The sequence below is a fragment of the Cladophialophora bantiana genome (genome assembly GCF_000835475.1).
Source record: "Cladophialophora bantiana CBS 173.52 unplaced genomic scaffold supercont1.6, whole genome shotgun sequence".
Classification (NCBI taxonomy): Eukaryota; Fungi; Ascomycota; class Eurotiomycetes; order Chaetothyriales; family Herpotrichiellaceae; genus Cladophialophora; species Cladophialophora bantiana.
The window spans coordinates 1599813-1626125 of NW_015971580.1; the positions used below are offsets into that span (position 1 = coordinate 1599813).

Here is a 26313-nt window from a genome sequence, read left to right on the forward strand (position 1 = left end):
CGATCATGCTTGAACCAATGCCCGCGTGGTCTGCTTTCCCTGGAAACCATCGTTGCCGATGGGCGCTGGGCAGAGTTGGTAGGCCATATTTGTAGTTCTGGCCGAGAGACGGCCAATTTTGATATGTCGTCCCTCCTGTCATCGCCGTCACGCGTTAGCAGTATGACATTCTCAAATACGGCCCAAATCTTCCGCAAGGTTTCGTGCTGTTGAGATCTTGTTGCGAAGACAATCGACAAGGTGCGTGTTTGACCTGCTGTATTCGGTGAGGACCAGGAGGTATTTCGGGCTGTTTCCAGGTGTTGAGCTCTCCGGTTCGTAACAACGAGGGTTTTCGAAGCAACGAGGTTGCTGCTGCAATCAGAAGATGATCTCAATATTATTGGCTCCTGCTTGCCATCCCAACACGAGTCTGGCGTGCTGCGGGTGTTACAAGAATTACAATGTGATGAACAGCAGGATACCAGGTAAATTTGGGAAGCAGATTCCAAGGAACCCAAAGGCAGGTGAGCGCCAAGGCCATAGCATGCTGGCCTCACCGGCCCAGCACAAGCGGGGATGGTCTAGGATAGTTAGGCAATAACAACCGCCCGAAAGACGAGTTAGGCCCCCTTAGGCAACCCCAAGAGGCGACACGTGCCTACCTAAGCAGGTAGAAAGAGCACCGATAGGCTCTCTCTGCTTGCCTACTTGTTAGAAGATAAGGTTACCCAGGTCTCTGGCTAAATGCCGAGTACCAGTACGGGGAGGTTATGACTCCCTCCAATGCCTGCCCGCCACCTACCTTTGTTTCCATCTCGAATTCCCTTCAGAAACAACTCCCTGGGCAACACGTTGATCGCTTGAAGCTCGGGTCATGTAACAGCAGGGTTGGTCGATCGATTGGCGAAGGATCATGCCATCTCCCCGTGGGCCATCTTGAAACGCCTGCACCGTCGATGAAATGGCAGCTTTGGCGTGTGCCTTGATCCCCGAACTCGTCGACTGTTTTATGACGCGCTGTGGGATAAAGGATGCTCTGGTCAGGGCCGTTATGAGCGCTTTTGCTGGGTTTGTATGTACCCCGTCCTCCGTACCTCCCCAGCCACAATACACGCATTGTGGATTCTCTTCCGAGCCTACTAGTCTCTATGGACAAAGTGAAACTCGACTTCAAACAGGGCCCAAAGGTGCTACGATTGGTGATTCAGAAGACAGACAGGCGGCCAATCGCCAGGCTGATCCCCGCATGCCCCTGTGCCGATGGAACAACCTGCGACACTCGACGAGGCTGAACCCCTTCTCCACCGTCTCAGCCTTGCCCTCGCCTGTTTGACTCTCAGCTTCTTCTTTGTTGATTTGGTTGTCGATTGGATTGAGGTTACATTGTCCACCAGCACCTCATTGGAAATTAATTCTACAGCCGTCCAGCCTCGTACCATTTACCTTCTCATCCACTTGAATTGATTTGCTAATGGAAAAGGGGTTGTCCAAGGTGAGTTGTGTCGTCGAAGCCTGACTGATTGATTCAAATACACGCTGCACCTCGCAGTTCTTCGCTCTTTTCCATCCCATCATCCAATTCTGGTCTCTCCTTTATTCCGTGCTTCTCTGTGTTCTATCAGTTGATCTTCTGTAACAATATTTCATTTTGATTCAATTCAAACAACTGCCGGTCCAGTTCCGCTACATCATATTCAAAATGATTACCAACACCCCTTCAAAATCTTCTCTTTTTTTAGTCCTCAACCGTGAGTCGATTCAATCGCACCCATCATAACGTGTGTTCGCTGACACTTACCTCACAGTGGCACTGCTGGTCCTTGGCCAAGGCACACAATTCATCACTGGACCCTGCACGAGTGATGCCGATTGCGCCTCCAGCTGCTGCGGCTTCAACTCCGGCCTGTGCGCCGGCCCCGTGATAGCCCAGACGCGAGACGGAGGATGTGGCTTTGGCGATGCACAGCCAAATGACATCGCCGCCCAAGCCTTCTTCAGCTCCCAGTCAGCAGCAGCAGCAGGTGCGACATCACCTGCAACTGCTGCTCCCGCCCCGGCCGCTACTACGGCCGCTGCTTCAGGATCAAACAACGGCAACGTCGGTACTGGAACGCAATTTATCACTGGGCCTTGCACGAGTGACGCAGACTGTGCCTCTGGATGTTGCGGCTTCAACACTGGCAAGTGCGCTGGTGCCATTGTCGCCCAGGAGCGAGATGGCGGATGCGGATTTGGCGACGCCCAGCCAAACGACAACGCTGCAAGGATCCTTCGCGGAGAACAACCCACCTCGGCTGCCAGTTCTGCACCGGCCCCAGCGAATTCTGCCTCCACTGGTACCAGCACCAGCACGTCTGGCTCTTCGTCCTCTGGGTCAGGAACCATCGACACATCTATCCCAGGCTCTCAAAACGTGGGCAAAGCCAACGGCTCGCAATTCATCACAGGCCAGTGTTTCAGCGACGCCGACTGCGCTTCTGGATGCTGTGGATTCAACACCGGCAAGTGCGCGGGTGCGATCATCGCGCAGACTAGAGACGGAGGGTGCGGCTTTGGAGATGCTCAGCCAAATGACAACGCAGCGAAGGCATTGACCGGGGGAGCGAAGAAGAGGAGAGGCATCGGAGCTGTGAGGGAGTACATGGCATGATTTACGACATTTGGGAGGAGACGATGATAATGATGATTGGCATACTTCCACGCAGGCAGTGGCGCAAGGCATGATTCAAAAAAACCGAGTGTATATAACGATTGCCTTCCTCCAGTGGGGAGGGTATGTATTTAAGGCTTTCTACATGGCATTTATCTTTGGTGACACCCAATAGCTTCGAGAAAGTCAAAAGACTACCACACAAAGAACTTGCATTTATTCACGGATGCATTATCGGGGTTGCACTCCCCTCCTAACTGAAATAACTGTACAGAGGTCTGGTAATTACTGTGACGGAAAGTGAATGGGCTACTGCACCCTGCTTATATTAGAGCTCGCCTGATGTCTCCACTCATTCGTATCAAACCATTTGCAGCACTTTCCACGACCCTAACGTGTCTGTGCCGACGTACCGAGTGGAGATGTCGGATTCTTGATCGGATCCGGATATGGCCTCGGAAAACATTTGTGGCATTGCTCTTATCAGAACTCAACCGAAACGGAAATGCATCAAAGCCCCTGCCGCGGCCATGCGCACGCACCGGGAGCGGGAAACAGGAGCGGGAAACAGGAGCGGAATCAACTGCGGAATCGATTGTTATGTTCATGTGCTTGTTTGATGGACACCAAGGATGTTAAGGACGCCAACTCGTTCGGTGATAAAGAGAGAATTTCGGCCCATTGTCGTTAGCTCCGACTAGCCAGTCATGTGATTTGCCCGTTCGCGTCATTGAGATTGGCCCTTGGCTGGAGAGAGCTGGAGAAAGCTGGAGATAGCCTCTCTTATGCCCTCTATCGACCACTGCCTCGTATCGACCTGGGAACCTCAGTAACTTGCTCTGCAGCTGCCGAACCAGAACTCGACGCATAAAAGGCCCGGTCGAGCCCAATTTAAGCAGCACCAGTGATCTTGAGCACACAGAGTCACGTCGCCCCAAAGAAACATTCCGCCAGTTCATTAACAGCCAGTTCAAGGTCATTTCAAACGCCAAGGATGGAATATCAATACCTCGGCAGGAGTGGGCTTAAGGTCTCCAAGGTCATCCTGTAGGTGGTAGCCTACCGTTCCCGACTGATTCTACACTGCTAAACGAATGGGACAGGGGAGCCATGTCCTACGGCACGCCAGAATGGCAAGGTTGGGTGTTGAATGAAGAAGACTCGTTGCCTTTGCTGGAATATGCATACAAGGTCGGCATCAGAACCTGGGATACTGCCGATGTGTACAGCCATGGCCGGTCCGAGGAGATTATCGGCAAGGCAATCAAGAAGTACAATATTCCCCGGGAACGCTTGGTGATTCTGAGCAAATGCTATTTCGGTGTGACTCCAGACACTCCTGGCAACGCTATTGGTGCAAGTTCGGTCAACGATGGGGATATGCTCAACCAAATGGGTCTGAGTCGCAAACACATTATTGATGCTGTGGATAAGAGCGTCGCACGACTGGGCACCTACATCGATGTTCTACAGATTCATCGACTGGACCGGTCGGTACCGCGTGAAGAGATCATGAGAGCTCTCAATGACGTCGTCGAATCTGGTAAAGTTCGGTATATTGGTGCTTCTAGTATGGCTGCATGGGAGTTTCAGGAACTACAAAATGTAGCCGACAAGTACGGGTGGCACAAGTTCATCTCGATGCAGAATTACTACAACTTGCTCTACCGAGAAGAGGAGAACGAGATGATCCCGTACTGTAACCACACAGGCATTGGTCTCGTGCCGTGGTCGCCCGTCGCGCGTGGAGCCTTGACTCGTCCTTGGGGCGATCGGGACACCCTCCGCGAAAAGACAGACCACTACCTCAAGTCCCGGATCCGCGAACAAGAGGACAAAGTGGACGAAGAGATCGTGGGTCGAGTAGAGAAAGTGGCCAAGAAGATGGGCAAGAGCATGGCCCAGATTGCCATTGCCTGGTGTCTGAGCAAGAAGGATGTTTGCCCGATTGTCGGCTTGAATAAGAAGGAGAGGATGGATGAGGCGATCGAAGCATGCAAGATCAAGCTCAGCGAGGAGGACATCCAATACCTCGAGGAGCCGTACATGCCCAAGAAGAGGCAAGGCTATTGACCTACCAGTACATTGCGGTGAAGTGCGAAATAAGAGCGGAGATCAAACTGTGTGCGAATGTCTGCCGGCCTCATCGAAGACATTCTGGTATAGGTACCTCGAGAGTGCTCAACGATGTCGAAGCGGCAGCTATATCGAATATAACGAACAGGATGGGAGAAAGGACGGAGCTGCTCTATCTCTAAAGGTCAACGGAATGCCCATTACCTACGAAGACGGCATCCATTCCAACAATGAAGGCATTGAGGCTATCACACGTGTCCTTCTCACTGGCATATGTCTTTGAGCTGATTCCTCTTGGCGGTTGTCATGTAGTTGTTATGGTGAGGTGAATCTCTTCCCCCACCGTCGTCACCACTGCTGTTTTGTCTTCAATTTCACTTGACTCTCACTCCCACCGTCACAATTCACACCCACATCACGGAACCACCTTCGCGCTGTCTGCGGTCGAAGTCATCTGCGCATTTTCCTTTCCGCTTCTCGCACGTCCTCCTCCTCTTGCAGCTCCGGTACTCTCAAGTACCCTTAACTTTTCAACGCGCTGACCTCAGACACATTTCAAGGTCATCATACCAATACGTCGAGCGACACCGATTCGTACTTTCACCTTCTTCTCAGAGTGCCGCACCTAAAAGACTCTCCTGCAGCAATCTGTCTTCCTCTTGCATGCACAATCAATAATGGGCGAGACATACTCCACCTTCAACCAGTCCAACAACTGGGAACAAGGGGCCGATAGTGAGCAAGATGACTGGATGCCAGGTCATGGCGCTGGTCATGCCGGAGCAAGCAGGCCTGTAAGACGTGGAATCTTGATCAACTCCACCGGCCTGCCTCCTTATGGCACCCCAAACTTCCGTGGCGTCACAAAGACTCGTGAGGGAAAGGGCAAGGCCATTCGACCCAACCGACTCAAAGGTTCGGTCAACAAGCCTACTCCTCGCGGTGGCTGTGGTTATGACAAGTCCAAACCGTTGAAGTCCGCTACTAGCAACAAATACCACAAAGCTGTCTTTCCTGGCATGAGAGTCCCAGTCTATATGCGCAAGCGCAGCAAGAGAGACCGCTGTGGATACCGATCTGAAGGTGGAGTCATCCAGTCCAGCCAACCTGAGTATGTCCCTGTTATGTCGGTCCAATGCCCCATGCCTGGTGGTACGGCGGTCACCATGACCACTGATCCAGTACAGAAGGTCAGTTGGGGTCCAATCACTAGGATTGAAGCCAGTGAAGAAGCCCGTGAGTTGATCAATCATTGGCGTGAGGCCTTGAAAGACGCAAAGAAGACAAAGGATAAAGGCAAAGTGAAGAATGAAAGTGATGATGACGAAACAGACAAGCCTGTAAAGACCAGGGGAGCAAAGAAGGGGAACAATGCTGCCACGGTTGTTGTCGGCATAGAGCCTGACGAGGGGTCTAAGTATCAAGATCAGGAGGATATTTCCATCAACAACGATCTCACACCAGCAACTACCTCCCAAGCCGACACCGAAGCAACTACAGATACTCACCCTCCGCGCCGCTTTCTGAAACCCCCACCTCCAACACCCCCTGACACTATCTTCCACAAGACACATTCTCAATTAGTGGCGGCTGCCCTCTCGATGCCAACCCTTCCGACTCTCCACCGCATCTCTGACCCACAACTCGTCGAACAGTATCGCCTCCAGCATGCCATGGACCGAGAAACATTCGAAAAGGAAACTCGCGCCATCAAGAAAGGGCTTGTAGATGCAAAGGTCGCGAGAGGTGGGAAGCCGAGACTGTTGAAGAATGAATACACCGTTGAGCTGGCGAGTCGCGAGGATGCGGAAACGGCAGAGAAGTGGGCCAGAGACCAGGGGAGAAGTTTCGGAATTGTGGACATGAGAAGCCGGGCGAACAGTGCGCTGGCGATAAGTGGCCCCGGGGTTAGCCCTGGGGAGTTGGGTCTCAAGATGATGGGCGGAGAAATGGAGGCTTCGGAGTCGGCGAGTGCTGCGAGTGCGATGAAAGAGCACGCAGGACCGGATAGGATCGAGGAGGCACTAGAACAACAATTTCCGAGTCTTCATCGAACCGAGCACCCTGCCACGAGTGCCTCTGCAGAGCAACTCTCAGCTGTAGGACCGGAGGACGAGATCTTGACTGCAGAGGCACGGCGTAAGGAAAACAAATCGTCGACCCACCCCAAAACTGGCACCTACCCCCAACTGAAAGACAAGCCAACGCTACGCAATGTCAAATCTCAACTCTCACGCCTCAACCTCTCCGAGCACGTGAGCAAGATCACCACTTACGGAAGCGTGCGTCATCAACACTCTGTCAAACGAGAGGCCAGTGACCACGGCGAGAAGCGCACGGTCAAGACATGGATCGAAATAACGGAAGTTTATGAGGTGCCGGCTCCCAAGGTCCTTACCATCAAGGATGTGGTGGCTGCAGTCGAAGAGGAATCTGAAGGGCGCGATAGCGAGGGGGAAGACTGGCAAGGCGAGAGCAACGAAGAAGAGAGCGATGATAGTGACGAGAGCGAGAATTACACGGCGCAGAAGAAGGACAAGGGAAAGCGGGTGAAGAAGAGAGAAAAATTAATTGCCAAGTCAAACGTCAAAGCCAAACTATCAGCGGCTTCGGAGAGCGACGAGGAAGGCTACGCTTCGGACACTGATTTCGACTCCTCTTCATCCTCTACCACTTCGGACTTCGACAGTGCTAGCGGCCACGGCAGCGTGCACGGATCCAGAGAAGAATTCCATGACCCGGATGAGACAGAAACAGAGGCACTTTTTCGTTCTCTGTCGCGCTTTGGGGAGGTCAACGTCGAGACTATTGCGCAGGTGAGCAGCGATCTGAGGGCGTTGATGGCCGGGTTGAGAATGGATGGGATGTTGAATATGCGCGAGGATTAAGGTGCACCGAGATGAAGAATGACCCACCACACGAGAGGGCCAAACGTGACAGTTCAGGCTAAGATGCCAAAGGCGCGATAGAGGAAAGCGGTTGCAAGCTGTTGCGAGCTCATGTAACTTCGACTACAAGGCCGATCCGTTCAACAGAAGCATTTCTGAGATGGAAGACTGGGATCGTACCACTAGTGCTGTGATGATTACTCCAGGAGAGGCGGTGGTCGAGCTGAAGCCAAAGACCTGGACGGTGGACGAGGACACGACCACGGGCGTGGAGGCTGGAGGAGTAATTCACAGGTGTCAAAGTGTGCAAGGAGGGCTGAGAAGGCCCCGAAACGAAACGGATCCTTCACACAATGCGTGAGCTGGGGCAGTGATCAGGACTAGTGCAAGGATGCATCGACACACAATGAGACGAGCTCATATGACTGGCTCATTCAGGTTGCTCAGACACGTAGCCCAGACATCCCATTCAGAGCTCAGGCAGTCCATCAAAGTCACAGACCAAATCAAGAGCCAATGTGCTATGTACATCGTCTTGAGTCCTCCCTGTCTTGGCCCATGTTACTCCATATATCCATGGAGCAATGATGAATACAGAGCATGGGAAACAAGGCACACAAGGTCCCTTGGTACAGACCTACATACCTACATAGGAACCCCAGTAGGTACGAGTTGGAGAATCTTCTGCAACGTCCTTTCACGAGATTGGTACCCAGGTATTCTGTTTCTGTTTGTATTTTTCATCGGTAGTGGTATTTGATCTGTTGGATCGATCGGTCAGTCGAGAGATTGATTGATATTCCTACATTGGCACGCTATATGCATCCAGCCAACCCAGCTCAGCCCAGCCCAATCCAGCCCAGTTCGGTAAACCGCACCTCATGGCCTTGATAGCAACGAATCCACCTCGAATGCCACTCAGAGGAGATGTGGCGATCGCTCAATGATTTCCGGGATAGCCGGAGTTTTGCAACGGAATGAGAGGTACGCCGGCGATGCATACATTTCATGGCAAGTATATGATTTTCTTTTCCGTTCCAACGGGGAAGAGTTCGCTTTTGCTGATCGGTTTAGTTTAATTTTTGTTTTTATTCGGCAACCCAAACAGCAGCCATGCCCCTGCGTGCGGAAAGAAAAGCGTTAGTGAAAAAATCACTGAGCAGAGAAGAAAGGGAAAACAAACACAAGAAAGCAAAACTTACATTCCCGTACCCACGCACATACTCGTCACGCCAATCTTCTTGCCTGTCCTCTTCAGCTCCGTGAAGAGGGTGCTCACCTGCCTTGCGCCAGTGCACCCTAGAGGATGGCCAAACGCAATGGCGCCGCCCTTGGGATTGACTTTCTCAAAGGGCAAGCCCAATTCCTTGACACACCAGACACATTGACTCGCAAACGCCTCGTTGATCTCGTAGATATCAACATCATCCTTGGAGATGCCGGCTTTCTCTAGCGCTACGGGGATAGCCTTCCAAGGTCCAATACCCATAAGCAACGGTGGGACACCGACTACAGAGGATGCCACAAATTTGCCCAGGATAGGTTGACCCAGACGCTCAGCGGTGCTGCGTTTCATGAGCAAGACTGCAGCGGCGCCATCGGAGATCTGCGAAGCGTTGCCCGCGTGGATGGAGCCGTCCTTTGCAAAAGCTGGACGAATCTTTGCTAGGGATTCCGCGGTGATTCCGGGTCTCACTCCGTCATCTTTGGTGACGGTCACGGTCTTTTCTTCCTCGGTCTTGGGATCGGTGTATTTGACCGTGATAGGTGCGATTTCTTCGTCGAAGAGACCTGCCTGTTGAGCTCTTAGGGCCTTTTGGTATGAAGAGGCGGCGAAGGCGTCTTGGTCGACACGGGAGATCTTGCGATCCTTGGCCATCTGCTCAGAGAGAACGCCCATAGGAACCTTGCAGTTTGCGGCTTGCATGTGGTTTTCCAGGAGATCGGAGAATTCGGTGACTGCACCAGGGCCATATTGGGAAGACATGCTCTCGACGCCAGAGCCGATCCCGACTTCAATCATGCCGGATCGGATGGCATTGGCAATGTCCACGCATGCCTGCAGACCAGAGGAACATTGTCTGTTCAGGGACTTGACAGCCGTTGTTACTGGAAAGCCCGCAACAAGAGCAGCTGCACGGTATTCAGTAGCACCACCTCCTGGAGCAAGTACGCAACCGGTGGCAATGTCCTCGACAAGACTCGGGTCAATCTTTGAGCGTTCAATGAGATTCTTGAAAGTGAGGGCCAGAAGGTCGGCGGCGGCGGTGTCCTTGAGTAGACCCCTGCCGCCTTTTGTGAAAGGTGTGCGAATGGCACAGGTGACGACGACGTCGTCGGGGGACTTGGAAAAGATTGATTGCTTGCTGCCACCGAGGTGGCCGGAGACTTGGGAGAGGCGGGCTTGTGCTATTGCAGAGTTTCACATGTTAGTGGCCCACGTCAGATCCTGGATGCTGGAAGAGGGCTTACCTGCAGACATGCTGGATTGTATAGCAGGATTTCAGAAATTGCAAGGGAATGGGGTGGCAGGGCAACAACGACAAGATGTGAAGTAAGAAAAGAGACAAAGGGAGAGTGGGAAAGAGCTAAATGATTTATGATCACCAAGTCACAAGGTAACTTTGAAATTGATCCATGGGCGATTTTCTCATATGCATATGCGCGTCTGGCAACGCAGCGATGCGATGCCGAGGCATGTGCAATGCTGCAGAGCAACAGCGCGAATGAAGTCATTGCTTGGTCACCAGTCATGGAAAGGGATCGTCACGTGGACCGTGAAAGTCACGGGCAATTGAGGATCGCTGGTTGGGCCGGGAGATATGTTCTTCCGCCTCCACATCAGACCTCTCAATTCACTGTCCGTTTGTCGATTTCAGCATTGGAATATATCTCCATCGCCGCTCTCCAGACATGGCGACACCAGCAAGAGCCTCTCGCGCTCTCTTGTTTATGCGCCATTGCCGACGCTCCTCCCTGGTCCCAAGTACTCGCCATTCCTCGTCCTACGCCGCTTCCTCTTCGTCGCCATACGCACCGTCAAACTTCACCCGCCAGGCACCGTCACCACCTGCAGCATCGTCCAAACCGGACACCTCTTACGATGCCTTCCCATCCTCCTCCTCCTCCTCCTCTTCCTCAGCGCTCTCCTCTCTCCCGACCCCGCGGCCGCTCTACGCCCACCCAAAATCCCGCTCTCCTCCAGTCGAAATTCCGGGCACCAGACTAACGCCCTATACATGGCTCCTCTCGCTCCTGGGTTTCGCACCCAAGCCGGCCCCATCCTACACCCCGGCGCCCTTCCGCGTGACGAACAACCCGTACCGCGCACGAAAGAAGTGGCCTCCGGACTTCCGCAACCTGGATCCTAAGCAACAGTTCCATTTCGAGAAGACGTACAGGCGGAGGGCCGCGTTGAAGTGGGCACGCCCCAGGTGGAACAAGGCCATAAAATTGCTGCAGCAGACGTTGATCACGGCGACGATCGTGTATTTTGTCTTCATCTGCGAGCCCAGCCATGGCATGGGCACGCCTTTTGACGGGGTATGAGGGATTCCCTTTCTCTTCCTGACAGTGCATTTCGGCTAACCCAGGTTTGACCCAGTTTCGCATGTGGTTCTTCGATAAGCTGGGAAAATTGGGACAGCTGCCTGAATCTACTAGAGAGGAGGCGGATAAGCTGAGTGAGGAAGCGAAGAAGAAGATGAAATCCCCTGTTGAGACGTCACCTACGACTGCCACATCTTAAATTGAACCTATGTCTGAGCTATTCATGCTTTAGACGTATTTATATTCCAGGGGTTAGCATAGCATCCATTTCCCGGTCCGACACCTCCATTCAATCCTCAAAACTCTATTTCATCGCGAACTCGGGCCCGTCATCGTTTGTTTTGCCGTTTGAATGATACTCCAGTACCAGCTTTCACATCGATCGACAAGACCTCCCTTTTCGTCCCCCTCTTACGCTTTCCCAAGGCCAACAAGAACCAGCAGAGCCACATTCATCACCACTAGCACAAGCCAGATAGTCGTAGCAAGGATCGTGACAATCCATCCGTTCCGCATATTCACCGCTCCTCCGTTGTTGTCCGTCCTCACAGTCATGATCTGGCTTCGACAGGTGAACCAGACGAGAGGGGCAGTGACAAACGGCAAAATGACGCTCAGGCACACTTGACTTGCAGTCAAGGCCGAGTTCAAGCCATCTTTTCCCACGGCTGCGGCGATAATAATGCTGGGGACGATGCTGATGGATCGGGTGATCAGTCTCCGCACCCAGGGTTTCAAAGTCCAGTGCAACATCCCCTCAGACACCATCTGGCCCGCCATGGTGCAGACAATGCCGGCGGAGGTGCCCGATAGCAGGAGGGCGAGCGCAAAAATAGTGCCTGCTGCCTTGGAAAGATTCGTACTCAGGAGATCGTGGATGCCAAAGAGATCGGCCTCCGTAGCAGCGGTTTCCGGATAAAGAGACGCTCCAGAGACAATGAGGATGGCTGAGTTGACAAACAAGGCAAAAGTGAAGAGTGAAGAAGCTAGCTCCACGATCGAATACTTGAGGCAAGCTCGAATGGCATAGATGGAAGGCACATATTTCTCCTCTTCACTGTCTGATTCCTCGCCCGCTGGGATGTGCCCATGCTGCCGGTCAAATTGCTTTAGGCGCGGCTGCACCACGCCGGATCCTAAAAAGATAGAATGAGGCATAACGGTCGCTCCAATGATGCCACAGGATAGATAGACACCGTTTCCTTCAACGATCGCCGAAGAGGGAAGATAACCTTTGAATACTTCCCCAGCTGTCGTGTCTTTGATGAAGGAGAGTTGGATGCAGAAGCACACCATGACGCCAAGGACGAGGCTCATGACGAAATACTCGAACAGTCGCAGATGCATCATGGAACCATTCGGACGATAGAAAAGGAGAAGAAGCAGAACATCGACCAACGTTATAGCACATCCTGCAACTAGAGGGATGTGGAGGAGAAGGTTGAGGGCTATTGCCGAACCGATGACCTAGATGCATTTGAGGTCAGAGACGAGGTATCAAGGGGAGACCGGTTTCGCTCAAGAACTTGACTCACCTCTGCAATATCAGTGGCGATGATGGCGGATTCCGCAAACAAATATAGGATGAGTGTTAGCCACTTGGGCAGGTGTTTCCGACAGTTTTCAGCCAAGTTGAGCCCCGTGACGCTGCCCAGCTTGATACAGAGAGATTGCAGAAAGATTGCAAACAAATTGGACATGAGAATGATGAACAAATGACCATATCTCGTGGCCGCTCCCGCTTCCACGTCCGTAGCATAGTTTCCCGGATCGATGTAGGCGACGGCGATGAGAAATCCCGGACCCACGAATTTCGCATACTTTTGTGTAGTAAATATAGCCTTGTTTATGAAGGCAGATGGAGAGCGGAAGCTCTGAAATCGTTGGGGGTGGGTTTGTTGAATGGCCGCTGGCTGGTGCGCTAGCGGATCAACCTTGACAGCGGTGGGAGTCTTCAGGACAATTGAAGGTGATTCTGGATTGTCCACAAGCATGACCCGTATGTCTTCTTGCACATCATTATCCGGACTCGACGCTGTATCTCTCTCTTCTCTGAGATTCACAATCCCATTGAGGTCCGCCCTTGTGGTCAGGTCTGAGCTCAAGGCTTGCGGATTCTGGTTCCAGTCCGGATGAGCTTCGGTGTCGTCTGTGCGTGAGGGGCAATTCATGATGGTGACGCTCTCGAGGACGAGGTTTCTTGGGCAGAAATGGAAACAAAGAAGGTGGAGTAAGGACGGTATGAAAGATATTATATCATTTGGAACCAACTATGTGGCTAAAACCACCGTTACCGTACACGGTTTCTCCCGACCCAAGAAGTCCGTTGCGGTGAGGGGGGAGGAGATCGATCTATGATGAAGGATGACGGAGATGACAAGCAGCTGCAGCACAGCCAGCCGTCAGCAGCTTTTCTTGGAAACAAATCTCTGGCTTGGTCAGGCGTTGCAGCTGACAGAGAATTGGTTTTCTGGCAAGGACTGGGGAGACCTTGACTTGGTTTTATCGTTGATGAATGGAAGTGAGATGAGTGCTGAACACGGGGTGCCGAGTGTTTTCAATTCAGGTACCAGGCACACCTGAAGCGGTAGGGCGCGGATGAGGAAATTCCCGGGAGGCAAGAAATGAGGACCATGAGACGAAAAGTGTTCTATGCTGAAGGCCGCTCGATTGAAGCTATGATACCGTCATTATCCCCTGTTCTCGTTCGTTGATTGATGCGGTGATGGGCAAGATGGAACTGGTTCGAATTGTTGAAGAATTGTCGAGCACCTGCAGAGGACCGCAGATAGGGACGGTACATACATACTTTAGTGCCTGGCGAAGGCGGCTGCAGTGCCGTGGGCAATGGACATGCCCCAGACTTTCCAATGTCAGTGGCTGCTAGGCTTGCGACTGGGCTCGATAGGCCCGCTAGCCCCTCGGCGTTGGGGGCTTGACTCCATCTGGGAAGGCCCTGTTTGTTCTTCCGGGAGGCTGGTTCCGCCTGTCCAGCGCCGACGAAGCCCGTGCCCGGGTGTCACTCATTGCCCGCCAGAGTTTCGAATCTCCCAAACACCCAGCAAAAGAAGTGTGGAGAAGGCTGACGACGGCCAGAGCGCCAGCTCGATTGGCTGACCCTTCCACTCTCAACCCGCGACAGCTCGAGTCTCGACATCCGACGTCGTGGAATTGATCTGTTGACAGCTTCTTCGTCTCCATGGTATCCAGTCTTGTCAACAACCCATCAGAAAAGCATATTGAACTCTCGCCAACATCTCTTTGACAGACTTTCGAGGCTACTGCATGATCAACCTGTGCATCGAGGGAAACTGCGCCCACTGCCTGCGCGAGTTGCGATCCCCAGTCGACTCCACCACTTGCGAACCATCGTTGCTCGCTCTCGAACCCAAATAACCATTCCTGTTCCTCCAGCGATGCAGCATCGATAAGCCTTCATCCTTTTAGGCAAAGGGGGAAGTCGGAGAATGGTCATTGGTGAGCGGGCGGTGGTTGCTACGCCCTGCTGCTACTCGGAAGTCACATTATGAACACCAACAACAAACCGTCGTATGCCCCTCTCCAGCGTCGCAGGCGGAGATCTGATCAAATTTCACCATCCTCTCCCTCCTATCCAAGACGACTGCTTGACCGTCCAAATAGACATAGTGATGCGCTTAGCCCAGCCGACACGCCGTCTGCGACAGATGAGTCGGATAGCCCTTCGCTCAGCCTCAACCTCACTCTCACATCTCCCCTCCACGACCACTTTGCGCCTTTACCACCCGTCCCGCCCTTTTCCAAGTCTCCTGTGGTTGATTCAAAACAACACCACCAATACCAGAGATCTTTTGACGAAGCCGGCCGCTACAGATATGGATCACCAGACGAAGCTGACCGTCCGGCGACGAGTGACGCGATCGATCGGAACAATGCTGCTCCTGTCTCGCATGCAAAATCCCCGCTCATAGGACCAGACCACACGTTAAGGCCGTCTCCCGTGCCGCCTTCTATCCGTCTCGACAACCAAGAAAGAAAGACGCTTGACCCACCCATAAAACTCGGAGACAATGCATCCTCTCCCAGCCTCCGGAACTACAGCTTTTCCACGCAAACCTCCGATAAGTCTGCGCATGATGAGCCGGTCCCAACGAAAGGGCATACAGGGAAAAAGAGTAGGCTGAATCTTCTGAATCCAATGAGTCTGTTGGCTCGTCGCAGGTCATCTCAGAATCAAAAACTCGAGGACGTAAATCTCACACTGTCCGTCCCAGCGTTGCCTGATAATTTCGACCCAAGCATTCGAGGCAAGGTTGTCCATGATTTTTCCGCTCCACGATCACGCAGGCTCTATTCCCACAACGATATTGGCAATCTAGACTCCCCGGCCTTGCGCTCTGCATACGGGCCGGACCCCAGTCGAAACAATGATTCACCGGTTTCCCGATTGGCGCCCAGCGGAACACCAAATATTCCACACAGTCCGATGTTCAAAGAACACTTTCAGGACGATCGGCCGTCATTGCAACCCGATCGGACAGGCTATCTGCACAACATCCACGCATTCAATTTGGCCAATGACCGTCAGGATGAGAGCAGCGTGCCAGCTTTCGCAAGACGCCTACCGTCTGCTGTACCGCAAGCAGGTCTGCATGCGAATTCTGAGCTACCTAAGGAAGAAAACAAACCGCCACCGCCACCAATGGCAAAGGAGACCGCACCGTTACCGCCCATAGGGGAACCTTCACCACCTCCTCCAACACCCCCACCGAAGAGCACGCCGTCCCCGAAGTTTGACATTCCGCCGCCGGCGTCGCTTCCGAGGCACATGACCAGCACTTCCTCCCGCTTTAGCTTTCAAATCGGTGGAGCAGGCTCATCGGCGCAGGAGAGATTGCTCGAGGAGAAACACAAACAGCAGGAAGCAATCAAGAAAACCATTGCCCACAGCGCCGATGAGGAGGACGACTATGCTGACTATGATTTTGATGCAGACGATGGTTTGGAGGAGATGATTCCTGGGGTGAACGCGGACTTTGAGGAAGATGATGGTTTCGGCAACGACATTCCGATAGGAAATGCGCTTGTGGCTCGTTATGGTCCTCCCGAAACTGAAGAATCCGCCGCATCAGATATCAAGACCACGACTCTGCAGCGACAATCACTACAAGGATTTCATTTTACTCCTCAATCCATGACATTCAGCCCGACCAGCACCAACAATGGCTCACAGCCTACCCCCCGAGACCACGAGGGTTTCGCTATTGGGATTGCAGACTCAAGAGAGCCTTCCCAAGACGACAGTCCAGAGTTCCCGCGTAAAGACAGTATCATTGACGTCGAGAAGGTTACGATGCTGGGAGGGCTTGGCATTACGACGGCGGAAATACATGGCAGGCGTACGCAGCAAACCTCTCGTCCTCACGGAGGAGTTTTTGATGATGAGGATCTGTATTTTGATGATGGCGAGTTTGACCACGTGGAGTTGGATCCGTCAGGGACAAGATTTGACGAACAACTATTCGACGATGACACGGGCAAGCTTCGTGATATCCCCGCCGAGAATGCTCGAAAATTTGCGGCTGCCAAACAAGCAGCCGGCTTTGATGGAGGGGTCAAGGTTCTCAATCCTTGGGAGGATGCCATCGGACAAGTATCGCTGAAAAGCAATGACCCTCAGAACGGACTCAAACAACCGGCTGCAGAATTTATGAGTGGTCATGCAATGAGCCAAGGGAACTTCGTGCAAAGCAGTTCCATCGCTGGACTCACTGAAACGAACCTCGCTGCGTATCACGACGCTTTGGCATATGCAGCCAACCAAGCTGCCGCGAATGGTAGATTTGATCGCAAGGTCAGCTTCAGTCAGAATTCGGATGATACTTCTCAATCGCCGTTTGAGAGCAGTCAACATGGTGTTGTCTCGGAAGATAGCCGTATCAGCTACAATTTCAGCTCTGCAATTGCTGAGGACGACGGATTCCCATTTGACGACGACATGGATGACGATCCCATGATTGCGGAGGCAAATGCCGAGGTACTAGAAAATGATGACGAAGGTTTCTATGGCCAAGAGTTTGGATTTTATGCCCGGTCCTATGGTAAAGGCAATGCAGAGCTTGTGAATGGCGGTTACTTTGCTGACCGGGGATCCAATGGGGTAAAGCGAAGCCACAGCGGGAAGGCCAACTTTCAAGAGCCCAGCCTGACACCCATTACCGAACGCAGTGAGTGGAGTACTCGCAACTCGGTGGTATCACTAGCAATACCAGGCGGGGTGCCAGCTTCAGCACATTCGATGCCTAGTCCAGGGATTGCTGAATTACTGCAACAACTTGACTCCCCTGGATACGACGATGATATGAGCTTCAGTGGTTTGATGAAGCTCCGGGGAAGAACATTTGGAGGCAGTTCATCAAGCATCGGCAGTTCAGCCGCAGGAAACCCGGCTAGCTCACCACTTGCCCACGTTTCCAACCATCCATTTCCCCACTCGGACCTTAACGTGAGCCGGATGTCGTCCTCGATTCACGGTCGATCGTCGCCGGCTGGAATCCCCGAGTCGGAGGAAGAGGACGAAGATTCGGAAAGACCTACCCTGACACAGAATACACCGCGCAAGAAGATGAGTGAACCGGTGGTGGTAACGTCGCAGGAGGAACTACCAGCATCTCCAGGGTCTGCTGGGGGTTGTGAACAACGAAATGGTCACCACAGCCGGACTAGCAGTGGCGCGGAAAGTGTGAGCTACGCGCGTGACACGGACGGCGGATGGGTTTTGGAAAGGAGGAGAACTGATGAAGGGAGCGGAACTGAAGTTATTGACCGTGAGTATCTAGCTGGAGCTCGGATCTGAGAAAAAGATAGTACTGCGGTATGTGCGCAGGATACCTCCGGAAGAGGATGGTCGATTGATTGGACATAGATTATGGCACTGCAAAAGTACACTGGAGATGACGATATGATACCCCATAGAAATATGAACAGTATACTTGTACAAGTATGACAAGGATAATCCTCACGGACAGAGTATTCCATCCGGACATGACGGATAATCACTCAAAGCCCCTATGCGGGCTGACTGTGCGATATCCGGGATCACTTGGTTACTCCTGCCAAGGTCCAGCGCACCAATCGTATTTGTGCCTCATGATCCACGCATTTCTTGGCCCTCGGCTATGTTTCCGTAACCATTTCCGCCTATGGGGCGCTGGGGCGGCACCCTGCTCGCCTCTTCCTAAACCGGGTTGCGGGATTTGCGTAACAGCCTTGAACTTTGAACCTTGCGTTTTGAACTTCCTCGCGCTTCAGTTTGTTGCATCTTAATCCCGGCACTTCAGTGTCTATCCCTAGCCTCAATTGCCTTCCACTCTCTCGTCAGTGGTGTGGTTCACTCATTTGGAACCCATTTTCTTCTCCTATGGATCATTCTCTGTATCATTAGCTCACCATCAACTCCGGCATCATGTATCGTTGTACTGCGGGCAAGCTCCCTTTGCGGGCTGTGCAAGCTTCAAGGGCATTCCACACTTCTTCCAGCTTTAGGGCGGTCTCCGGAAGTCGTCAGAATGCGCTTATTAGTGGAAGGACACCACTGGCTGTTACGGTTCAAAGCTCAATGCAGCGCAGGAGCTATGCCATGACAGCTGAAGACACCAACAAAGGCGTGGTATGTATTTCCTCAGTTGCCCGTCCACGAAAAGAATACTTTCTGAACGGTCTGGCAGGATCCTAACGACTCCTTTCTCCAAGGCAACACCGCCAACTACATCGACGAAATGTATATGGCATGGAAAAAGGACCCCTCGTCCGTCCACGTTTCGTGGCAGGCCTACTTTCACAACATGGAAGAGGGGACTATGCCAGTCTCCAAAGCTTTCCAGCCTCCTCCAGGCCTCATCTCCCAAGCTGAAGGCGCCGCCAGCCTCGCTCCAAGCGCAGTCCCCAGCGCCGCAGGCCAAGACGTTACGAATCACTTAAAGGTCCAATTGCTTGTCAGAGCATATCAATCGACCGGACATCATAAGGCCAAGACAGATCCTCTCGGTATTCGTGGTGAGGCCGAGGCGTTTGGGTACCGTAGACCAAAAGAGCTGGAGCTGGAACACTATGGTTTCACGGAGGCTGATCTCGACCAAGAATTCGTTCTCGGACCCGGCATTCTTCCCAGGTTCGCCACGGAGTCGCGACCAAAGATGAAACTACGCGATATTATCGCTGCCTGCGAGAAGATCTATTGCGGGTCGTATGGTGTCGAGTACATCCATATTCCAGACCGAGAGCAATGTGACTGGATCAGAAACAGGATCGAGGTGCCGACACCATATAAATATTCTGTGGATGACAAGCGTCGCATCCTTGACAGATTGATTTGGAGCTCAAGCTTTGAGGCTTTCTTGGCCACCAAGTACCCAAACGACAAGCGCTTTGGACTGGAAGGTTGTGAGACCCTGGTTCCGGGCATGAAGGCCATGATCGACAGGAGTGTGGACTATGGTATCAAGGACATCGTGATCGGGATGCCGCACAGAGGAAGACTGAACGTTCTGAGCAACGTTGTCCGCAAGCCCAATGAGTCCATCTTTAGTGAGTTTTCGGGCACCACTGAGGCAAGCGACGAAGGCTCTGGCGATGTCAAATACCATCTCGGCATGAACTTTGAACGGCCCACACCGTCCGGGAAACGTGTCCAGCTCTCTCTCGTCGCAAACCCTTCTCATTTGGAAGCCGAAGACCCTGTTGTGCTGGGGAAAACCCGGGCCATTCAGCACTACAACAACGACGAGACGAAACACCAGACTGCGATGGGTGTCCTGCTTCACGGCGACGCTGCCTTTGCGGCTCAAGGCGTTGTCTACGAAACTCTGGGTTTCCATGCTCTTCCTGCTTATTCGACCGGCGGCACCATCCATATAATTGTCAACAACCAGATCGGCTTCACCACCGATCCTAGATTCGCTCGATCGACTCCTTACTGCTCGGACATTGCCAAGGCAATTGATGCTCCTGTTTTCCACGTCAATGGGGACGATGTGGAAGCCGTCAACTTCGTTTGCCAACTGGCTGCCGACTGGAGGGCCGACTTCAAGAAAGACTGCGTTATCGACATTGTATGCTACCGGAAGCAAGGCCATAACGAGACAGATCAACCGGCCTTCACTCAACCGCTCATGTACAAGCGAATAGAATCGATCAAACCTCAACTCGACAAGTATGTTGACAAGCTACTGGAAGAAGGCACTTTCAGCAAAGAAGACATCGACGAGCACAAGAAATGGGTGTGGGGAATGCTCAACGACAGCTTCGACCGGAGCAAAGATTATCAACCAACAGGCAAGGAATGGCTGACATCCGCCTGGAACGGCTTCAAATCACCAAAGGAGCTTGCCACTGAAGTCCTTCCACATCCTCCCACCGGAGTTCCTTCAGATATATTGAAGGAGATAGGGGGAAAGATCGCTGAGACTCCGGAGGGTTTCACCGTCCACCGTAATCTCAAACGAATTCTCGCTGGTCGCAGAAAGGCGGTTGAGGAAGGCCAGGGCATCGACTGGGCCACGGCTGAGGCCCTTGCTTTTGGCAGCCTTTGTCTCGAAGGTCACCATGTTCGTGTATCCGGCCAGGATGTCGAGCGTGGCACATTCTCCCAGCGTCATGCTGTTTTGCACGACCAGGAGACCGAAAAAACCTGGACACCTCTTAACAACATCTCCAAAGAGCAGGGAGCCTTCACCATCTCCAACTCGTCCTTGAGTGAGTATGGTGTGCTGGGTTTCGAATATGGTTACTCACTCTCGTCACCCAATGCGCTTGTCATGTGGGAGGCGCAATTCGGTGACTTTGCCAATAATGCTCAGTGCATCATTGATCAATTCATCGCATCGGGTGAGGTCAAGTGGCTCCAAAGGTCCGGTCTCGTCTGCTCCCTGCCTCATGGATACGATGGGCAAGGACCGGAGGTAAGTTTACTGCAAATTCCGCTCAACGTGGGAACAATAAAACTAACATCCTGGTCCTACAGCATAGCAGTGGCCGTATGGAACGGTATCTGCAACTTTGCAACGAAGAGCCTCGAGTATTCCCGTCACCGGATAAACTCGACCGACAGCACCAAGATTGCAACATGCAGGTAGCATACATGACGACACCTTCGAACTATTTCCATATTCTCCGAAGACAAATGAACAGACAATTCAGGAAACGTGAGTGAAAATCGCTATCCCAGAAAGATTTGGCGTCTAACTGACACACACTCTCCTTCTCAGCATTGATCATATTCTTCTCCAAATCTCTCCTTCGTCATCCTCTCGCACGCTCTAACCTGGAAGACTTCACGGGCGAATCTTACTTCCAATGGATCATCCCAGATCCAGAGCATGGCAAGGGAATTGTTGAGCCAGACGAGGTCGACCGCGTCATCCTATGCACTGGTCAAGTCTATGCAGCGTTACATAAGCACCGCGCGGACAAGGGCATCAAGAACGCTGCGATCACCCGAATCGAGCAACTGAATCCCTTCCCATGGGCCCTTTTGAAGGAGAACCTTGACAAATATAAGAACGCCAAGACGATAGTCTGGTGTCAAGAAGAGCCTCTCAACGCCGGAGCATGGAGTTTCGTGCAGCCGCGGATTGAAACATTGTTGAACGAGACGGAGTACCACAACAGACGGCACGTCATGTATGCAGGACGGGACCCCAGTGCATCTGTCGCGACGGGTCTGAAAGCCACTCACGTCAAGGAGGAGCAGGCGCTGCTTGAGGAGGCGTTTAAGGTCACGCAGGATAAGTTGAAGGGTGAATGACTAGCCGACGGTGTGACAGGGGCGAAGGTGGTAGAGGGATGATGATAATGATGAGATGCACAAATCCATCGTGGACCGAGGAGATTGTCACAATATCGCCGCGGACATGGTGATAAAACTGAATGTGACCGAGGTTGAGAGTTGGCATTGTGTCGGTGGCGTGTGTCCTTGTAGGGCTCCAGCAACAGCAATGCCTTGCAACGACCCGGACTGCTCATTACATTGCCTTTGCAGATAGTACAAATACCGAAACAAGGTATATGCGCTAGCTTCATTTTCTTATCATCGTTAGGCTAGCAAGTTCACACCAAAATGCGCAGATTCAAACTCCATGACGTCCCCCTAGAGAAGTCATTCCCTTGTACGGAGTGCATCACATCCTCTATCGGTTGATTGAAAAGGGAGTGAATGAATGAACAAAGGCAAGCATGCAATCCCGAGCCACACCAGGTGCTGCACTTAGCTCTGGCGCGAGAAATGTATTCGGAGTCTTGAGGACAGTGTAATGATGCCCTGGTCTGAGGCACCCAAGAGGGGTGCGCTTGCACATTGGGGACTTGACGGAGTACGACTACGGTACAAGGCATGGTATGCGGATAGCCCTAGATACAAACTCAGAGATCAGAGTTATCTATCACGGGCCACACTACGAGCACGGAGAGAAAATGAAAGACAGGGAGAGCGCACGCACACACACACACACATGGAAAAGGGGAGAGTCAATGGAGAGGGTTGTCTTTAGTGCTTATGAATGTGTGTTCTTGTTTCTCGTTTTTCTTCGAGCGCGACACGACAGATGAGCCGTAGGAGGGAGGGCAAGCGGGCCTTCGTTTCCACCTCTGTGCTAAAGCGTGTCTATTCGTATTACCGAGCACTCACCTTGTGCATGTAAGCTATACTTATTAATCTCGCCAGGCCCACGACAGACGCGGTCTCCTGCCATTATCGGCACCGCTCGGCAGACGTGAGTGGATGTATGTACACTCCCATCTAGAGGCCGAGCTGACCAGCTAGAGTCGCCGTGACAGAGAGTCGATCCCTGTCCCAACCCGGTGGGGGGGCAAAAAGGGTTCAGAGTTAGGTCCGCTCCCTTTTCTCGACGATAACATACCCTACAACCAAAGGGCCCTCGCAGGACGTGCCTCGAAAGCCTGACGTCCATTCTCCCCCATTTTATTTCCACGTTTTGTTTTTTTGGAGCATGGCGCTTGCAAGGCCTTATGGAAAGAGAAACAAGGTATCAAAAGTAATGGGCTGAGTGTGGTCTGCGTCCTGTATCTGTCTGTCGGGCGTCTTTACTGCCAGATTCTACATTTTCAATGCTCGATGTTGAAGTCGTTCCTGTTGTGTGGTGAGGGTGGGTACGATAATTTGTCGGTCCCTAGGCTTTGCCTTGAATCTTGGCAAGGCTGCGAGCCCCTGAGCTTGTTGCGTGGCCACTCTACTCACTTCGTACTTGAGCGGCCTTGCAAAAGGGTGTGGCAACAAAATAACAGACCGAGTCAATTCTCCTTGTCGGTGTAGCCATATGCGTACAATGGCAGGCATGGACATCAGGGCGCCACACGACGAACAGATAACAGGGACAAGAAGGTCAAAGAAGCAGCGATTTCGCGTCAAAACCACACGCATCTCAAAAGGTCGCCACGCTGTACATTCACTCATCACAGATCGAACCCTAAGTGGCTGCTGCGCAGTAATTGTTCGAGTATTTCCGGACGATCCAAGGCATTGGCATTGACAGTGGCATTATGTTTCATCGGCTTTGTTCGCCTTCTTTGTTGGGTGTCCAAGGGCCACAGAAACAAAGCTCTCGACCCTTTGCGTCCTCGAGAGACAAGGCTGTGAGCTCTCTGGGATCTCAGGCACAAAACTAGCCTTGATGTATCCTCGAAATCATGCCCCTTTATGTCAACATGCGTAATGCAGTGCAGTGTAAGTTGAAAGGCCTTTCTCGATATGAGGCTTTCGACTGTCTTTCTTCGAAGGAGCCCCCTCGCGCGATGAGCTTCACAGCGCGTTCTCTGCTGAACATCAAACCCGTGAGGCTCCAAGCAGTGTCTCTCCCGGCAGTGCTTCAACTGCCCTTTGTGTTTTTTGTAGGATGGACTGGCAATGTGCTTTGTCGCGAGTGAATGAGCCTGCAAGACATTGTCGACCCTGGACTTGAAGGCACCTCGAGCAACAGCCTCGCTGTGGTCCACGATGGGAAACCTCGTCGCTTTAAAAAGGCTCGTTGTGGCCTGCCGACGCTGACTTTGAGCACTCACAACAAGTTTCCCTCGCTCATCATCAACAGGCTCAATCTTGCTTCACAGATACAGTCGTCCAAACATCATCAACGGTCGTCGGCGAGTGACCAGGTACTTTCCTTTCAACCATCGCGACCAAGTACCGAAGTCTCCTCGTGCCCTCAAAGGCTCGACATCCCTCGCCGACGGCATCGCTTCAGACCATGGATCCGTGGCAGGGCCCGTGGATGGCTTGTGAGTCCCCATATGAATTAGCACCATATATAAATACTGGTCTGACATCAGATTCAGCAGGATCGTCGCGATCGAGACCAGGAATTCGAAAGAAGCGAACAGACACAGAACCTAGGGTCTATGCTGAACTGCCATCGTTCCCTTCGTTCGACGAACCAATCCCTCCCCATGCGTCTCTGGAGGAGGTCTGCATCAGATACCCCAATCACCTGCGCGGCTCCTACCTCGACGCCTTCATCCAATGGCACTGGTCAGCCACCGACATGTACTCTTGCCTGACCGATATTGCCATCAACGAATTCAAGGCCTTTGGCATCACGACGAGCAAGTCCTTCGCGAACCGCGCCAACTTCTTGATGAAGCGACTCGACGCCCGGCTGTCCGCTCTTTCGCCAGAGGAAGTCACGGCATTGTGCACCGCTCCCAAGATCCGGACATGCATGATGGACGGTTCTGAGAAGTACGGCGCATCCAAGTTGCAGGGCAAGTTCCACAATCCCATAGCTCCAACGGTTCGAACGTACCCTAATCGTCAAATCAAGACCCGCAAAACCCTGCGGCCAGAGCCCGCAATGATGACCTTTGTGCACAACGACAAGGAATACCCGCTTTGGGCTTCGGTCGAAGAATTCGACGAGTACAAGGCCAGCATGGCAACGTACTGGGGCCATCAACGTGCACGTGCGGAACAGATCATGGCCCTCGACGAGCTGTATGGTGCGAGCCAAGATAGTCGCCAGCGCAATAGACTTGTGTTGCAAATGGCAAACTGGCCATGCGACGTTACGACCGAGACGTTCTTCAGCTTTCAACAAATTCGACATTGCCCGGCCTTTGCGACTGCGATCTGCAACATGGTCACGGCGGCTGTCATAAATACATATGATTCTTTCCCGTCTGAGGACCCAGCTCAACAACTACCGTTGGTTCGACAATCGGCAATTTCTTATATCCACGCGTGCCAGGCAGCGAGGTTGGCTAGGTTGAATGACTTCTTGTCGACCTTGCCGGCTGGAGAGCCTATGCCCGGAGTGGTGGATCAGGTATTGTCGTGGGCCGCAGACCCCGACGGCCAGACCGCTGAGCCAGCAAATCCGTTCTTCGATCCTGCAAATCCCCATGGAGAGGACGTCGCATTGCCCAGCCGGGAACTGCCCCATATCAACGCTCCGATCACTCCTTTTCGAAGCAGCTTGAAACGAACTGGACCAGAGTCCGCAGCCACAGCGAAATCCACGAAGCGATTGAGGTTTGCCGATTCAGCCACCGAGTCCGGACATGCGGATGTGGAAATGATTGCGAAACATCCTCCCGAAGAAACTCATCAACAAGGTGAACCAGGTATTGTGTGGCAAGAGCTGACTCTTGATGAACCTGATGCGGCTCAAGCCATCCATGGAGACATTGCCGACTTCGCACCTGAACCACCTATGGCAGAGGCCTATCGGTACGACGACTTCGAGTTTTTATGGCCAGACATAGATCTCGCTGAACCTGACGCGACTGGAGCCATCCAGGGAGACGACGCCCTTTTCACACCTGAACCACCGATGGAAGGGTACGGTGATCGAGTTCTTCCGTGGCCAGACCCGAGTCAAGTCATCCGTGGAGAAGACGTCGCTCTCACACTTCAACCACCGATAGAAGAGATGCTTGAAGCATTCGATCTCGACACTTTGAGAGCTCGACTATTTCAAGGTGGCTTTTTTGACGCCGGAATTGACCCGATGGTAGCTGAATACTCAACCAACGTGGAAGTAGACGACTCCGAATGGATGAAGTTCTTGAATGAGGAGATGTTTGCGGATGAAGGTGTCTCAAATGTGAATGAAAACCCGAATACGACATCATGGGAGCTGCCGGAACTCGTCGACAGCGAAGAATAAATGGTTCGGGGAG

General features: G+C 52.6%; 9 protein-coding genes across 9 annotated transcripts; 7 read left to right on the plus strand and 2 right to left on the minus strand.

Moving 5' to 3' along the window:
* Nucleotides 1-1681: 1681 nt before the first annotated feature.
* On the plus strand, nt 1682-2632 carry Z519_04893 (uncharacterized protein; the record flags this gene model as incomplete). Its single annotated transcript, XM_016762636.1, has 2 exons — nt 1682-1730; nt 1788-2632. 2 exons carry the CDS (start codon nt 1682-1684, stop codon nt 2630-2632), a joined length of 894 nt encoding a protein of 297 aa, XP_016621583.1.
* A 994-nt stretch (nt 2633-3626) lies between these two features.
* Z519_04894 (uncharacterized protein) lies at nt 3627-4705 on the plus strand (the record flags this gene model as incomplete). The annotated part of the gene is made up of 2 exons (XM_016762637.1): nt 3627-3679; nt 3736-4705. 2 exons carry the CDS (start codon nt 3627-3629, stop codon nt 4703-4705), a joined length of 1023 nt encoding a protein of 340 aa, XP_016621584.1.
* Nucleotides 4706-5385: 680 nt separating this feature from the next.
* Nucleotides 5386-7596, plus strand: Z519_04895 (uncharacterized protein; the record flags this gene model as incomplete). Its single annotated transcript, XM_016762638.1, has 1 exon — nt 5386-7596. One exon carries the CDS (start codon nt 5386-5388, stop codon nt 7594-7596), a length of 2211 nt encoding a protein of 736 aa, XP_016621585.1.
* A 1198-nt stretch (nt 7597-8794) lies between these two features.
* Nucleotides 8795-10078, minus strand: Z519_04896 (uncharacterized protein; the record flags this gene model as incomplete). Its single annotated transcript, XM_016762639.1, has 2 exons — nt 8795-10005; nt 10069-10078. The coding sequence occupies 2 exons, from the start codon at nt 10076-10078 to the stop codon at nt 8795-8797; spliced, it is 1221 nt and encodes a 406-aa protein (XP_016621586.1).
* Nucleotides 10079-10509: 431 nt separating this feature from the next.
* On the plus strand, nt 10510-11344 carry Z519_04897 (uncharacterized protein; the record flags this gene model as incomplete). Its single annotated transcript, XM_016762640.1, has 2 exons — nt 10510-11139; nt 11201-11344. 2 exons carry the CDS (start codon nt 10510-10512, stop codon nt 11342-11344), a joined length of 774 nt encoding a protein of 257 aa, XP_016621587.1.
* Nucleotides 11345-11556: 212 nt separating this feature from the next.
* Z519_04898 (uncharacterized protein) lies at nt 11557-13316 on the minus strand (the record flags this gene model as incomplete). The annotated part of the gene is made up of 2 exons (XM_016762641.1): nt 11557-12612; nt 12681-13316. 2 exons carry the CDS (start codon nt 13314-13316, stop codon nt 11557-11559), a joined length of 1692 nt encoding a protein of 563 aa, XP_016621588.1.
* A 1355-nt stretch (nt 13317-14671) lies between these two features.
* Nucleotides 14672-17980, plus strand: Z519_04899 (uncharacterized protein; the record flags this gene model as incomplete). Its single annotated transcript, XM_016762642.1, has 1 exon — nt 14672-17980. The coding sequence occupies one exon, from the start codon at nt 14672-14674 to the stop codon at nt 17978-17980; it is 3309 nt and encodes a 1102-aa protein (XP_016621589.1).
* A 609-nt stretch (nt 17981-18589) lies between these two features.
* Z519_04900 (oxoglutarate dehydrogenase (succinyl-transferring), E1 component) lies at nt 18590-21928 on the plus strand (the record flags this gene model as incomplete). The annotated part of the gene is made up of 4 exons (XM_016762643.1): nt 18590-18793; nt 18852-21083; nt 21146-21326; nt 21390-21928. 4 exons carry the CDS (start codon nt 18590-18592, stop codon nt 21926-21928), a joined length of 3156 nt encoding a protein of 1051 aa, XP_016621590.1.
* Nucleotides 21929-24383: 2455 nt separating this feature from the next.
* On the plus strand, nt 24384-26300 carry Z519_04901 (uncharacterized protein; the record flags this gene model as incomplete). Its single annotated transcript, XM_016762644.1, has 2 exons — nt 24384-24414; nt 24472-26300. 2 exons carry the CDS (start codon nt 24384-24386, stop codon nt 26298-26300), a joined length of 1860 nt encoding a protein of 619 aa, XP_016621591.1.
* Nucleotides 26301-26313: the final 13 nt, after the last annotated feature.